Below are 13,904 nucleotides of genomic sequence, written 5' to 3'. Positions count from 1 at the left end.
CCCAATTCTTTATCTTTTTAATTAATAAACGAGTTTTTAAACATTCTTTTTGGCTAGAAAACGGCTAGAAACTGCAACAAACTTATCGAATACTTATCGATTAAAATAAGCCGGCTGCATACCATCTCTTGTGGAAAAAAGAAAAACAACACGCGCAAAAAAGAAAATCACCACTTTCCCGCAACATTTAGGAATTCTCAAAAATGGACATCCTCCTGGCCAACGTCAATGGGCTGCAGTTCAAGGCGGAGCGGGACCTGATCGAGCAGGTCGGCGCCATCCCGCTGCCGTTCTACGGAATGGACAAGTCCATAGCGGCGGTCTGCAACTTCATCAGCTCCACCTCGCGGAACGGGCAGGAGTGCGACAAGGGCAGCGCCTGCCCCTTCCGACACATCCGCGGCGACAGGACCATCGTGTGCAAGCACTGGCTGCGTGGCCTCTGCAAGAAGGGCGACCAGTGCGAGTTCCTGCACGAGTACGACATGACCAAGATGCCGGAGTGCTACTTCTACTCCCGCTTCAACGCCTGCCACAACAAGGAGTGCCCCTTCCTGCACATCGATCCCCAGTCTAAGGTGAAGGACTGTCCGTGGTACAAGCGCGGCTTCTGCCGTCACGGTCCGCACTGCCGGCACCAGCACCTGCGGCGGGTGCTCTGCATGAACTACCTGGCCGGATTCTGCCCGGAGGGACCCTCCTGCAAGCACATGCATCCGCGCTTCGAGCTGCCGCCTCTGGCCGAGATCAGCAAAGATCAGATGCACAAGAAGCTGCCCACGTGCCACTACTGCGGCGAGCTCGGGCACAAGGCCAACTCGTGCAAGCAGTACGTGGGCAGTCTGGAGCACCGCAACAACATCAACGCCATGGACCACTCCGGGCACTCCTCGCACTCGGACAACAACGACGAGAGTTCCTCCGGCCACCACAGAGAGCATAACCAGCACAACCAGCCGCCGCCTTTCGTCAAAGTGCCGACCCCGCTGGAGGAGATCACCTGCTACAAGTGCGGGCACAAGGGCCACTACGCCAACAAGTGTCCCAAGGGCCACCTGGCCTTCCTCTCCAACCAGCATAGTCATAAGTAGCACCCACCTAGCTAGCGTAAGAGTTGAGAATATCATTCATGTTTCCATTTTTTACTCCTTAAACGTAAACTGTTTAGAAAGTTTTTAGGAAAGAAAGTCTGTAAGATACCGATGAATACCTAAGTAATCAGCGAAATAAATACTTTATATACTAATGTTTCAAATGAGAGTGCCAGTTTATGGTATCTAGGAGGCTGGGTAGTTCAAATTATAAATGCAGATTTAAAATTATAAGCGTAGAAAATCCCGGTAAAAATTCAAACAGCCGAGCAGCTCTGCCGCGCGCGCAAGTGGGCCCAGCTGGTGACGAACCCCAAAACGGCAAATATCCGAAAGTATTGGACACCACTGACGGGGTGAAAGCTTTTGATAACATCGCTTCTCCACCATCCATCGCTAATCAACAACTGCGCACTAGCTTTTCCTGGCGAAGAAAAACAAACAGCCAACAGAGTCGAGTTCGTTCGGAGCCATTTCGCAGTTAAATCCAAGCAAGAGCCATGACTATTCTGGGAAAACTACGGGGCGAGATCAAGGACCAGGAGAAGGTTCCCCTGCCGATGAACCTCAACGATGAGGCGCTCATGCATCATGGCTCGCTCATCGCAGTGAGTATTGCGTCCAAGATGTCTCCACTCTTTTTTTCTTCTATTTTTTTTGCGCAATCAGTTGCCACTCGTGTCCTTGCCAGGCGCCCCCTTCCCTCACATCCCTTGCCCTTCGGCCTCGAGAGCCACAAGTTTCGTGAACAGGGGGAGGTCGCTGGGGGTCGCCTTCCTCTGCTCCGAAATAAATCCGAACGCGATTCGGACTCGGAAACGGAATATCCAGCCTCAGCAGCTAAGGCCTGCAGGCTATCGATTTTTCCGTGCTGGAATTCCCGCTGTCCTTGCACTCTTTTTCGTTCTTCATCCGGCCCTGCCCTGCCGCTCCTCCGCCTCCTCCTCCTCCACATGACGTGTGCCCATTCACTTTTCCTGGCGCTCCCCTTCCAAGGACTCGCTCCCCGAGGTCAGCGGAGGCTCCCTTCCTGTTGCTGTTTTGTTGCATGTGACTTCGTCGTCGTCGTCGTGGCCTGGTGGCCCTGACAGCTGGAGAAGCAGAAACTGGAGCTGAAACCCAATTCCAGTGGCTGGCTTACTTCGTTGTCTAGCGATTGCTCTTTGACCTCGATTAGTGCCCGCGCACTGGCCACTCCACATACCCGAAGAAAGTCGTGCCTTATCAGCCTGCCATTGTATTCGCTTTAAAGCCTCCCCTCCCATTTCGTTATCTTCGGTAGCGAAGCCCACCAAGATAAATTCCATACGTTTCCATAGCACTTTTTACAGAGAGATGTTTGCTTATTAGACCCTATAAGATACGATTCATGGAAAGCACCTGTATATGTATATTTAATGCAAATATTTAGTTTTAAAGATTAAAAAATGCATGCATAATGTTGATTATAAAGTTAAGGGCTTCTAGGAACCGAAGAGACTCTCTACAATGAATTGCTTAATGTGCCAATTATTTTGCTTAATCAGTAAATGGATTGTAAGTGTTGCTCATCAAACTTACAGTCCTCCCCCAATAAAACAAACTCAAGAACTGATAACAAACCAAACAAATTTAATCACAAAACCTGCCATAATTTATACTTTTTAGGACGCAAGTTTCTCAGTACTATATCCTTTAATTATCTTCAATAATATCTAAAAAGGAAACTAAATCAAGACTCCACTGTACTTACTATATCTGTTTTGTAGAGCTCTGAGTCACAACTCTAGTCATTTCTAGGTATTCCTTTGTGGACTAAGCTTATCGCTTAAAATGCATCATACAAAATACAAAACACATTTCAACTTAAAACAAATCGCACAAACCAGATCGTTTTTATTAAAAACTGCCCGTGGAATATATTATATTATTCTCTACGTTGACTATAATTTCTGATTAATAAGGAAGTCTCTTGGGGGCACAATCAACTCGAGCCTAGGGGGAATTCCTTAAAGATTGGGTCGGAACATAAGACGCCGAGCGAAGGCTATATCTCGGCCTATTCTAACCCGATCCTTAAGAGGAATACTTTAAATGAATCTTAAAACGATTCTCTACAAAACTGCCGCAAAATCCCAGAACAAATTTTTCTGTAGATTTTTTGTCTATTATTTTTGTTCCAAGTACCCAGTTGGAAAAATTGGGAGAGGCTCTGGGTATGACAGTTCGACTCCCCGCGAAGGCCATATCTCGGTCGATATCCCTCCGATCCTAAAGCTGAATACCTTAAAAGATTTGTAGATCGATTCTCCATAAAACTGCATCCAAACCTTGAAATGCATTTTTCTTAAATTTTTTTTCCTATTTAACTGGTGGACCCCTTCGAAAATTTGGAAAATTACTGGGTGTGAGGTTATGAGGTCCCGCGAAGGGCTCTTATCTCTGTCGATTTCTATCCAATCCTTAAGCGGAATACCTTAAAAGATTCAAACAAATTATTCTTAAAATTTTGTGTCAATTTTTTGGAGGATCCCCTTTTAAATACTTGGATAAGTACTGGGTGTGTCCTTATGGCACACCTCGAAGGCCTTATCTCGGCCAATATCGAATCCTAAAGCAGAATACCTTAAATGATGCATGAAACTATTCCCTACTCATCTCTTACAGCCGAAAGTCGCTTATAGCGACACTGAAGCCGATACAGAGTCGATGGTCTTCAACCGGCCGCAGCACCACTGCCTGAAGTCCTTCTTGCTGTTCCTGATCGCGCTAGTGGTGATGCTGATGGGCGTCCTTGGAGGATGGACCCTGTACCGTCTGTACGCCCCATCCCACGCCAGCATGCGTTACCATGCCCTTTGCGAGATTCCCTACCCGGAGGATTCCATGGAGCTGCCCCGCGTCTATCCCCGCAGCGAGGAACCCTTTGCCCTCACCTGGCGCTCCCTGCTGCCCCATTTCGACGCCAGCGATAACTTCCCGGACAACAGCCTGCTTGGCGACGACAGAGGCTTCTTCCGCGAGGACATCGAGCTGGACGGCGACAGCGACGACGACAGCTACGCCAAGGTGGATGTGCCCGACTTCAAGGATGGGCGCCGCGGCCGGTTCATGCACGACTTCAAGGAGAACCAGTCGGCCATCATCGACACCACCACCGGGCGGTGCTTCATCATGCCCCTGGACCGGGAGACCACCCTGCCGCCCACCAGCTTCGTCGACCTGATGAAGAAGATGGGCACCGGCTACTACAACATCGACACGGAGCGCGTCCGGCGCCAGATGCGAGTGGTGACGCCCCGCATCACCGATCTCTCGCTCATCTCGGAGCGCATCGCCAACGAGTGCTACGACATGAAGGTCTATCTCATGGAGAAGTTCGTCTCGGGAGGTGAGTGATTGTCGCATGAGTGTTAGAGATGTATAACTAATGAAGTCTTTTTTCAGTCTCCAAGCGATCCGCCGATCCGCTACCCGACTCCGGCAAGTACGCCGAGTTCATGGGCAAGGGCCTGATCGAGTACGACCTGGCCAACATAGCCGAGGTGGAGGCCTACGAGGCCAACGAGGCCAAGCAGCAGCTGCTGGCCTGAGCGGCCCCAGTCCGGAGGACGATCTTTTAAGCTACAACGCCCCATATGAATACACCTAATGAACCTAAACAAATTATTAATTAGAATCGATTTATACATATAACGAAAGAGAGAGGATGGAAGGATGAGGAGGTTATCTGCCCAGGAGAGCTGGTTACACCACTGGTTAGCTGGACACAGGCCCGAGCGGCGGGCGACGGATTATCAATAGGCCCGGAGACAGTTTTGTGAATCAGAGACGAGACCCTAGAACAAAAAAAATGGAAAATGAAAAACGAAAATGTACCTAGAACGCAATCAAAAGCGATCGATGAAATTGTGACAAATACGAGCAATGTATTAGCCTCAAGAGCGGAAGGAAGACGGATTGGATTGGATCGGATCGAGTGGTGGGTGGGAGTACGTTAGATCGGTACACACACACACACACACACACACACACACAGTGCGGCATTCCAAGTACATATTTTATATATATGCTCTTTAATCTAACTATTAACGTATAGACCGGATCCCGATCCATATCGAAGCTATTTACATGCGAATCCAAAACCACAAACCAAAACCCAAACCAAATCAGCCAGAAACCGAAAAATGGGGAGACACAGAAACTATCAGTATGCGTCGGATGAGGAGCGGCAGAGAAACAGATTAATCTAAATGTTCTTTAAACTAATTAAATGTATTCAACGCGAATTTGTGATCTTTAAGAGTTGGCTTTTCTTTGCTTCGATTCCCCCACTCCTGCTTCCGTAGTTTCAGTTCCTTGGAAACCCCTTTTAGATACTTTATAGATACTTTTATGTTTAGTTTTTAACTTTCTTTAACAACGATTAAATACATGTCTATTCACGTCTTAAAAGTATGGCTTGCAGAGGGCGATGGTGTGGTCCACTCCGAAGGCCACTTTCGAGACCTTCCCGTTGATGGCCGCCTTGAAGGGAAAGAACTGGTCCTTCTTGTGGCCCAGGCCCAGGTGGCCGAACCGGTTCTTGCCCCACATGAAGAGATCTCCATCCGAGTTGACGGCGCCCATGTGGAAAACTCCACACCCGATGGACACCACCGTTGTGGCGTTGCTGAAGTCGTTTCTACCGAATAGAGGCGGCAGCAGGTGCTGTGGCCGGGAGGTCTGCTCCACGAACGGCCCAAAACCGAGGATGCCAAAGCCCCAGGTGTAGACCAGGCCCTCGTCCGTCAGGGCCATGCAAAAAGAGCCTCCGGCAGCCACATCCTTGATCCTGCCAATACCTTTGGTCAGCTTCAGGGCGCGGGGAGTGTTGATTTGGGTCTCGGCGTGCTCTGAGTCGTCCAACTGGCCGTACTCCGAGTTCCCCCACCCGAAGACGTCGCCCGCCTCGTTGAGCGCCAGAACGCAGTCCGAGGAGCAGGTCACTCGCACGATCTTCTCCTTGGCGATGTCCCCGCCGATGAGGGTTATCTGGCCAGCGGTGTGGTAGTTTCCCTGGCCAGTCTGTCCATCGGCGCCCCACCCGCAGGTGTAAATGCGTCCGTTTTTGGTGAGAAACATGGTGTGATCCTGCCCACACTCCACGTGGGTGATCTCATCCTCCTTACCGCAGATGTCCTCCTGGGGAATCCGGTGGATGAGCGCACTGCCCGAGTACCGCTCGTCCTCGATGATCGAGCGGCCGCACTGGCCGTACGAGTTGTTGCCCAGCGTGAAGACTGTGCCGTTCTTCGTGACCACCACCAGGTGGGCTCTTCCCGCCGACATGCTCTTCACCTGCATGTCCTCGTCCGTCTCCTCTTGCCGCCGCGGCAGCTTGATGGCTGTGGGGTAGATGATTACGTCCAGGTTGGAGGGGTCCTTGGCGTTCCCCTTCACCTGGAAGCCCAGCTGAGAGTCTGTGTTCAGCCCGCTGCCGAAGAGGGTCTCTCCGTCGTCCCGCTGCACGGCGTAGGCTGTGAATCCGTATCCGGCGGTAACGTCCGTGATTTCGTTGTTGTTCGAGAACTGCAGCCTCGTAGGGTGATGGACCATTTCGGTGTAGCGCTCCTTGGCCTTCTTCACGCTCGTCTGCAGGCCCAAGGCGCCCGTCTCCTGGAATCCCCAGACATAAACCCGATGCTCGTGGTTGTCCGTAACCTTTGGCGTGTACTCTTTGACTTTGCTCTGATCCTGGGCCAGAACACTCCGCTTGGCCTTGGCCGTATACCACCTGATCCCCAGGCCGATCCTCGCCGACTTGAGCATGCTGCAAGGTGATTCTCCAGGTGCCTCTCCAGGTGCTTCAAAGTTGGGGCGAATTACAAAACCAAAACAAACCGAAACCCATATACGGTCCCTCTACCAACAGCAACGCCTCTAGCGGACAGTAGAGGAAGCAGTGTCTCAGCGAACGGTCTATTCAGCAGATGGTATTGCCAACTATTGCGAAATTGGGCGTTGCCAGAATTTCAATACCCTCCCATTCGGATGTTGCCAGATTCTAGTGAGCCCGATATTGCCAGAAATTCAATAAACCCTGGTGAAAGACGGAAGACGGCTCCGGCGAAATCGTCAAGGATTAAGAACCGGAATCGTAAAAAGTATTAACCAGCCCGCTGGCACCGCGCAGAGCCCGAAAAGAGTCGAGTGCCCCGAGGCCGTGTGTCATTTTCCATTCCGGATTGCAGCATTGGTACGTGCAACCCGTGCACACACACGCACCTCCGACACACACATACTAGGTGCGTTGTGCGGAGTATTTAATTATAATTTCGAGTGTGCAGAGTGTGTGTAAAGTGCAATAGCCTGGCGAAAGCAGGAGCCAGAGACTGGCAGTGTGAAGTGCAGTGCGGGGCGAATCCTCCTCCATCCAACCTGGGCTGGGCCGCTGGCTACAAGGCATAAGGACTCGGCATAAGGACTCCACACAGCCACATAGGCTCGGATAGGGACACCGATAAGGCGAGCAAGGAGTGCCAGGAGACTCGGCAGGAATAGGAGTTGCCACCGCAGTCGCAGTCGCAGTCGTCTCCGGTAGGTACACACAAAATATTCGGCTGCTCCTTTCAGCTCCTGTTTGGCCTCTCTCTCTCTCTCTCTCTGTGTGTGTCTGTCTTGCTCTCTCTGTCGCGCCCTGTTCGTGCGCTCTCTCTCTCTCTCGCTCCTGGCCACCACCTGGTGGTGCAAAGGCCTCGGTGGGCGGGTGGGCGCCCCGTGTCCTGCAACCCTTAGCCGCCGTCACTTTTTCGGGTAACCATGGTCGTGTTGACGGCTAACTGTGCCATCCTGGCACTTGGATTGTGAAATAATCCTGCCATCCCGCTATCGAGCCATCCTGCTACCCCCCTGCCGTCGCCTGTGCCCCACCCCCCGGCGCATCCTCCTGCGGCAAAGCCACCACCACCTCCTGCAGATTTTGCGCAGCAGCTCTATGCAGCTCTCGCGACTCTGGGCACGGCCACAGACTCCCCCGGCAACACTACAACAACATCATCAACAACAACAACAACAAACACGGAGTGGAGAATTAAAAATTAAAAAAAAAAAGCCAATACAAATCCCATTCCCCTTAATCAACTCGAAATGAAGTTCCTCGGCCGCAGAATGAGTGATCTTATGTAAACAGGCCGTACTGCTGGGATGCCCTCTCCGCCTCCCACGACACCCCAGATAAGCGCCTGCCCTCCGCCCTCTGCTTCCAGCAGATGCCCCACTTTCGATTCTCCGCCCCCGCCGACTGTGCCCCTTGGCAGCCAGAGTCGTAACTCACTCGGATAGAACAGAATGGCCCGTTTTTGGGGCAGCCCTGCCAGCAGATTGGTGGCAGGGCTTCCTGAAGTGGTCACAGATACGCTCTGGAATGGAACCGATCGGATGCCCCCTTCCAGCACGTGCAACTCTTTCTCTGGAAGACGACATAATTTCTAATTTCTTTGGCGGATGGTTTCCCACTAAAGAGCCCCCTCTTCCAAGCCCAAGAGCTTTCTTTGTCAATGTCTTGTCTTGTCTTGTGTTGTCTTGGCTCTTGGGCTTATGCAAGCCCCAAACAGAAACCCAAACCCAAAACAATAACAAAACAATTGCCAAGCCAAAGAAAATCCAAGCCAATCGGTGGTGCAGTTCATTGGCAGGCAGCCAGCGAAGCGTTTCATGTTCAACAACCTCCTCCTCCTCCTCCTCCTCCTCCTCCTCTCGTTGGGGGCACCCACCAGAGCCAGGTAGTACCTCCTTATCAGAGACCAGGTTCTTGCTGGGCGGGTGGCCATCTGTCACGGTTACAGTTTCGGTTTCAGTCTCAGTTTCAGCTTTCTCCGCCCGGCCAGTTTGTCCGAAAAACGAAAACAAACACAACGGTGGCTGTGAATCACTCGCGGAGGTCTGATATTTTCCCATATCTTGCCCACCAGTTAGTCAAAGGGGGTGAGTGGAGTTCCCACTTGTTATCGCTTCTAAAAAGAATTCCAAACAGGAAGCTCCATCATCGATAAAGTCCATAACTCATAACTGATACATCATCTTGGCTCTAAGAGAGCTCCAGCTTAGGTAATAACCCATTAAGATGGAGGGCTTCCCGCTCAGCCGCCAGACAAAAGTGAAACCACACACGGGGGCTTAGCGTCTTGGGCCTAGCCAAGTCTAGCACTTATTGATTTTTAATTACCTGTGGCCCTTGGGGCGGCCTGACATTGACTTTGATTCTGCTGGCCAACGAACTGCTGGCCAAGAGCCGGGGCAAGGCTAGAGATCAGCCAATACCCGTTTGTGACTCATTGCGGTCGGCATGGCTCAGTCTCTGACTGGCACTTTGGCCTGAATTGGAGGCCACTTCTTGACTCTCCAACACCCGGCAGCCGTAAACAAATCGATAACCATGCTGCTCCGGCAATTGGATTCAATTGGAAAACTTTCACTTGCTCAGATTTTAATTGCCGCCTAACTGGAATGGCCAGCCTCCCTCCCCCTCTCCCTCTCCCATTCCATTCCCACTCCCTACCATGCCACATGATCTCCCCCCTCCAGTCACACAACACTCACTCTTCATCATCATCTGACCCAAAAACCAGACATTCAACCTAGTCTAATCGCGCTAATTTTTAGTTCGTTTGGAGGGATCTGTTAAGCTAATCATTTCACGCTTCTTAGCCGCTCTCCCAGGCACACTCTCCGCTTCCATGATCCGCCCAAGATCCAACCCTGATTTGCATTTTATTTCATCTTCCTTCCCGCTCCGCTTGTTTTTTGCGTTTGCTTTTTCCATCTTTTTATCGTTTTACTTTTTGCCACGCCCACGCTTACGCTCACATTCACGCCCACGCCCACGCCCTTGACCACGCCCCCAGTAAGAATGCATGGACTGAAGGCTCCTGCAGCCACCTGCAGCAGCGCCACATAACCCATCACGTTCACGATCACGATCACCACATCCACATCATCATCATCATCCAGATCCAATCTCGAAAGTCCAACTCCAAGACTCCAAACACTGACTCTTGCCTCCAGGAGCAGCAGCTGAACCAACTGGAGGACCAGGTATCCCCCCCAGGCGGAGGAGCAGCCAGTCTGGAATGTTGGAACACCCCCAGCGGTTCGTGCGCAACATCCCCGACTCCTCAGCCAGCAGCAGCAGCAGCAGCTCGCAACAGTATCCGCCACAGCTGCCGCAGCACCAGAACCTGAATCTCAACCAGAATCAGATCTACCAGTACCGCCCTCAGGTACCAGTACCCGTACCAGGCTCTCCTGCCCACCATCAGCGGCACTCGTCGCTCTCCAAGCAGCAGCAGCAGCAGCAGCAACAGCAGCAGCAGCTACATCACCGCACCCTGTCCACCGCCTCCTCGTGCAGTGCCCAGCACAAAAGTGTGACCTTCGGCCAACCAGCGCTCGACTGCGGCAACGGCAGCGGAGGCGCCAACGGAAGCGGGTGCTACAGCAACACTGGAACCCAACCAATGGCGGGAAACATGAAGCACGGTGAGTCCATCTATCCACTCGTAATCGGATCAAGTCTAATCCTTCTCTCCGTTCGCAGGCAAATCTCAGGAAGACGTCTGCTACGTGGTAGCCAAGTATGACTATGCGGCGCAAGGGGCCCAGGAGCTGGATCTGCGCAAGAACGAGCGCTACCTGCTGCTGGACGACTCGAAGCATTGGTGGCGCGTCCAGAACAGCCGCAACCAGTCCGGCTATGTGCCCAGCAACTACGTTAAGAAGGAGAAGCCCTCGCTCTTCGACAGGTGCGTCCGAATCCTGGCCTCGGTCCACGTCCCTGACTAAACCTAAGCGTTCTTCTTGCTCTGATTTCAGCAGAACTAAGCTCTCAGTATCTCTATTTGTATCTGTATCTGTATCTGAAAATTTAATCCGTAGACGTATCTGTATCCGTACTAACCGCCTCCTGACCTCCTGACCTCCTGCCCTCCACCTCCTCCTCCTCCTGCGCCTTCCCCTACTTAGCTTTGGTTACCTACCTGAGATTACTGCTTTCGGCTTTTGTATTTTGTATTTCGTATCCGAGATAACAAATTCGTTTTGATTTTGTTGTCTATCGAGCCCCGCCCCGCCCTGCCCCGACTCCGATTCCGGAGCTCATTCGGAGAACCCCACTAACCCCGACCGAACTAGAACTAGTCTCACTAACAAAACAAATCCGAATCCTTTCAAATTATCTTTGAATTCCGTACGATATCGTATCTGATCCCGGTCTATCCCTCTGCTCTGCTCTCTCTCTCCACCCCGTGCAGCATCAAGAAGAAGGTGAAAAAGGGCTCCGGATCGAAGACGCTACCCAACTGCTCGCCCTCGCGCCAGATCGAAAGCCCGACCATGTCCCGACGACTGCCCCCCGATCCCGCCGAGGCCATCGGCTCGGCGATCGTCAAGTACAACTACCAGGCACAGCAGCCGGACGAGCTATCGCTGACCAAGGGCACCCGGATCCTCATCCTGGAGAAGTCCAACGACGGATGGTGGCGCGGCCAGAGCGGCAACTCCGTCGGCTGGTTCCCCAGCAACTACACAACGGAAGATTGTGATAACGATGGAGAGATCCACACCTATGCCATGGCGGAGAATGTGCTCGACATTGTGGTGAGTCCTTGGCACAGATCCCTCAAGACTAAACTGGATAGTAACTCCCCATCCCCCATCCACAGGTTGCTCTCTACAGCTTCACGTCAAACAACGACCAGGAGCTCTCGTTCGAGAAGGGCGATCGCCTGGAGATCGTGGATCGGCCAGCCTCCGATCCAGACTGGTACAAAGCTCGCAACAACCAGGGCCAAGTCGGTTTAGTTCCACGCAACTATCTCCAAGAGCTCAACGACTACCTGACCACGCCGTATCGCAACACGAGTGCCGCTGGCAACGGGAATGGCGGTAGCAACGGAGGAGCCGGCGGCGGTGGTGGCGGCACCGACTCCATGGAGCGCCGCAACGATGGCAACAAGTCTGCGTCGCAGCCCTCTGGCCAGCCGATCGAGCGTCCCAACTTGGCGGGCAAGTCGTGGTACTACGGAGCCATAACCCGCAGCCAGTGCGACACGGTGCTCAACGGCCATGGCCACGACGGTGACTTCCTCATCAGAGACAGTGAGACTAACGTGAGTGCTTGATTTCTAGTCATTCCTCTCCAGATTCTAACAATGTATCCTTTGCAGATGGGCGATTACTCGGTTTCGTTAAAGGCACCGGGACGCAACAAGCACTTCCGCGTGCACGTGGAGCAGAACATGTACTGCATCGGACAGCGCAAGTTCCACTCCCTGGACCAGCTGGTCGACCACTACCAAAGAGCGCCCATCTACACGAACAAGCAGGGCGAGAAGCTGTATCTGGTGCGGTCCCTGCCGAAGGCCAATGGCACGTAAAGTGTGTTGCCGAAGCGTCCGGAATCGGAATCTGAATTTGAATCTCAGCATCCAAAACCCATATTACCCGTATTCAGCAAACATCCACATATGCAACACAAAGATATACCACAAGGCTAATTGTAGGCAGCTCAGCTCGGCGCGAAGTGTAGTTTATTGTAGTTCAGTTCGATTCGATTCGATTATGATTCGTTTTGGATTCAAAATTGAGTTCGGATGAGAGCAGCGTGTGTATATAGATCGGTTGGTCGGTGAACGACACAACCCGTATATAGGGCCCACGAGAAAGAGAAAGAGTTTTTGTACTTTTATATACTTGAATTAACTAAATTAGCGCATTGGCTATGTTGGCAAGAGAGGATAACTAACGAAATAATCACATTCGATTCGAGCAATTCTAGGTGTCAAGATGCAATACATTACATATTACATACCATACATGTGCACATATTATACTATACTCTAACGCAAGTCGTAGCTGACTAATGTACACAGATCGCTTCCTGAAGGGAGATCGCTTTTAGCCAGAATACTGGGCATGTAACGTGTAACACGAGATATGATACGATATACATATTATGTCTATTATCCGTACTGTACGTACTATCGTAGCCAATCCGCAGATTTCCACTTCGTGTCTGTACATACATAGTGGTCGTCCTGGACCTGGTTCCGGTTCCAGGAGGCCAACACACCTAACCCAAACACACAGCCAGAGTGAGGATCGCTCCTACAGTCATTTCGTTATTCGTAACAACCATTAATTATCGACTACGATATAACCAGCATACACTCGATATTTACGGGCGACGTTTTTCCGCTAAAATATTTAAAAGAAAAAGAAAAAAATAATCTAATCGTTTACTGGCCGAGAAGGAGGACGGCATTCAAGCATAGGCCATACTGTACAGTGATGCGATGCTAACCTAGGCACTCTTTCTTCTCCAGGCATAGGTCGCGTACTATTATTTACGATTACGATGATTACGATTAGTAGACCGCAGCGATTCCAGCTTTAAATTCTGTTTAATAATTATTATATGCTATTATTTTGTTTTCCTTTGTTTTAGAGTTCATTTTAACCGCCCTACGTTTACGATTATTGTTTTGTTTTTAACTCGATAATTTAGCTATTTTAGAAGATATTTTAGGAGAGTAATTAGCGAAAGGACGGGAGAAAGAGTGGCTGCCAGTGAAATGACTTTCGACTTTTCTTTCATACGCGAATTTTTAAATTATAAAATCTACATTATACGAGTACGTAAAATAAACTTAAATAATTTATAGTAATTTAAACGATTGCTAAACCAACTAGTACTAAAGACGAAGAGAACAAACTAGAAATTATACCGAAACGGACATGAATAAAATACATTCAGAAAATTAAAGGATCTGATATTTTACTTACTTTTGGGGGGTT

At 50.8% G+C, this 13,904-nt stretch overlaps 4 protein-coding genes across 7 annotated transcripts; 3 read left to right on the top strand and 1 right to left on the bottom strand.

Moving 5' to 3' along the window:
• The first annotated feature begins 76 nt into the window (after window positions 1–76).
• LOC26514018 (cleavage and polyadenylation specificity factor subunit 4) lies at window positions 77–1,260 on the top strand. Its single transcript, XM_014906801.3, has one exon. It carries the CDS (start codon window positions 204–206, stop codon window positions 1,089–1,091), a length of 888 nt encoding a protein of 295 aa, XP_014762287.1. The 5' UTR covers window positions 77–203; the 3' UTR covers window positions 1,092–1,260.
• Window positions 1,261–1,454: 194 nt separating this feature from the next.
• On the top strand, window positions 1,455–5,373 carry LOC6497890 (integral membrane protein 2B). The gene is made up of 3 exons (XM_001961619.4): window positions 1,455–1,699; window positions 3,738–4,461; window positions 4,518–5,373. Exons 1-3 carry the CDS (start codon window positions 1,592–1,594, stop codon window positions 4,661–4,663), a joined length of 978 nt encoding a protein of 325 aa, XP_001961655.1. The 5' UTR covers window positions 1,455–1,591; the 3' UTR covers window positions 4,664–5,373.
• Window positions 5,374–5,447: 74 nt separating this feature from the next.
• On the bottom strand, window positions 5,448–6,994 carry LOC6497640 (RCC1-like G exchanging factor-like protein). Its single transcript, XM_001961620.4, has one exon. The coding sequence runs from the start codon at window positions 6,879–6,881 to the stop codon at window positions 5,520–5,522; it is 1,362 nt and encodes a 453-aa protein (XP_001961656.1). The 5' UTR covers window positions 6,882–6,994; the 3' UTR covers window positions 5,448–5,519.
• Window positions 6,995–7,112: 118 nt separating this feature from the next.
• On the top strand, window positions 7,113–13,872 carry LOC6497891 (cytoplasmic protein NCK1). 4 transcript variants are annotated; one of them, XM_001961621.4, is made up of 6 exons: window positions 7,113–7,649; window positions 10,116–10,589; window positions 10,648–10,852; window positions 11,360–11,705; window positions 11,771–12,217; window positions 12,275–13,872. In XM_001961621.4, the coding sequence occupies exons 2-6, from the start codon at window positions 10,181–10,183 to the stop codon at window positions 12,482–12,484; spliced, it is 1,617 nt and encodes a 538-aa protein (XP_001961657.1). In that variant the 5' UTR covers window positions 7,113–7,649; window positions 10,116–10,180; the 3' UTR covers window positions 12,485–13,872. The 4 variants fall into 4 exon arrangements, with proteins under 4 accessions (XP_001961657.1, XP_014761868.1, XP_014761870.1 ...); XM_014906382.3 differs by having other exon boundaries at window positions 10,062–10,589; XM_014906384.3 differs by having other exon boundaries at window positions 9,956–10,589.
• Window positions 13,873–13,904: the final 32 nt, after the last annotated feature.

Source organism: Drosophila ananassae, chromosome 3R, assembly GCF_017639315.1.
Source record: "Drosophila ananassae strain 14024-0371.13 chromosome 3R, ASM1763931v2, whole genome shotgun sequence".
Lineage (NCBI taxonomy): Eukaryota > Metazoa > Arthropoda > Insecta > Diptera > Drosophilidae > Drosophila > Drosophila ananassae.
The sequence above is the reverse complement of the archived record's forward strand: the minus strand, read 5'-3'. Positions and strand labels throughout refer to the sequence as shown.

Coding starts and splice junctions, on each gene's coding strand:
- LOC26514018 (XM_014906801.3), top strand. CDS start 204: ATGGACATCCTCCTGGCCAACGTCAATGGGCTGCAGTTCAAGGCGGAG.
- LOC6497640 (XM_001961620.4), bottom strand. CDS start 6,881: ATGCTCAAGTCGGCGAGGATCGGCCTGGGGATCAGGTGGTATACGGCC.
- LOC6497891 (XM_001961621.4), top strand. CDS start 10,181: ATGTTGGAACACCCCCAGCGGTTCGTGCGCAACATCCCCGACTCCTCA. Junction 10,853..11,359: donor AAGCCCTCGCTCTTCGACAG/GTGCGTCCGAAT, acceptor CACCCCGTGCAG/CATCAAGAAGAAGGTGAAAA. Junction 11,706..11,770: donor AGAATGTGCTCGACATTGTG/GTGAGTCCTTGG, acceptor CCCCATCCACAG/GTTGCTCTCTACAGCTTCAC.
- LOC6497890 (XM_001961619.4), top strand. CDS start 1,592: ATGACTATTCTGGGAAAACTACGGGGCGAGATCAAGGACCAGGAGAAG. Junction 1,700..3,737: donor ATCATGGCTCGCTCATCGCA/GTGAGTATTGCG, acceptor CATCTCTTACAG/CCGAAAGTCGCTTATAGCGA. Junction 4,462..4,517: donor GGAGAAGTTCGTCTCGGGAG/GTGAGTGATTGT, acceptor GTCTTTTTTCAG/TCTCCAAGCGATCCGCCGAT.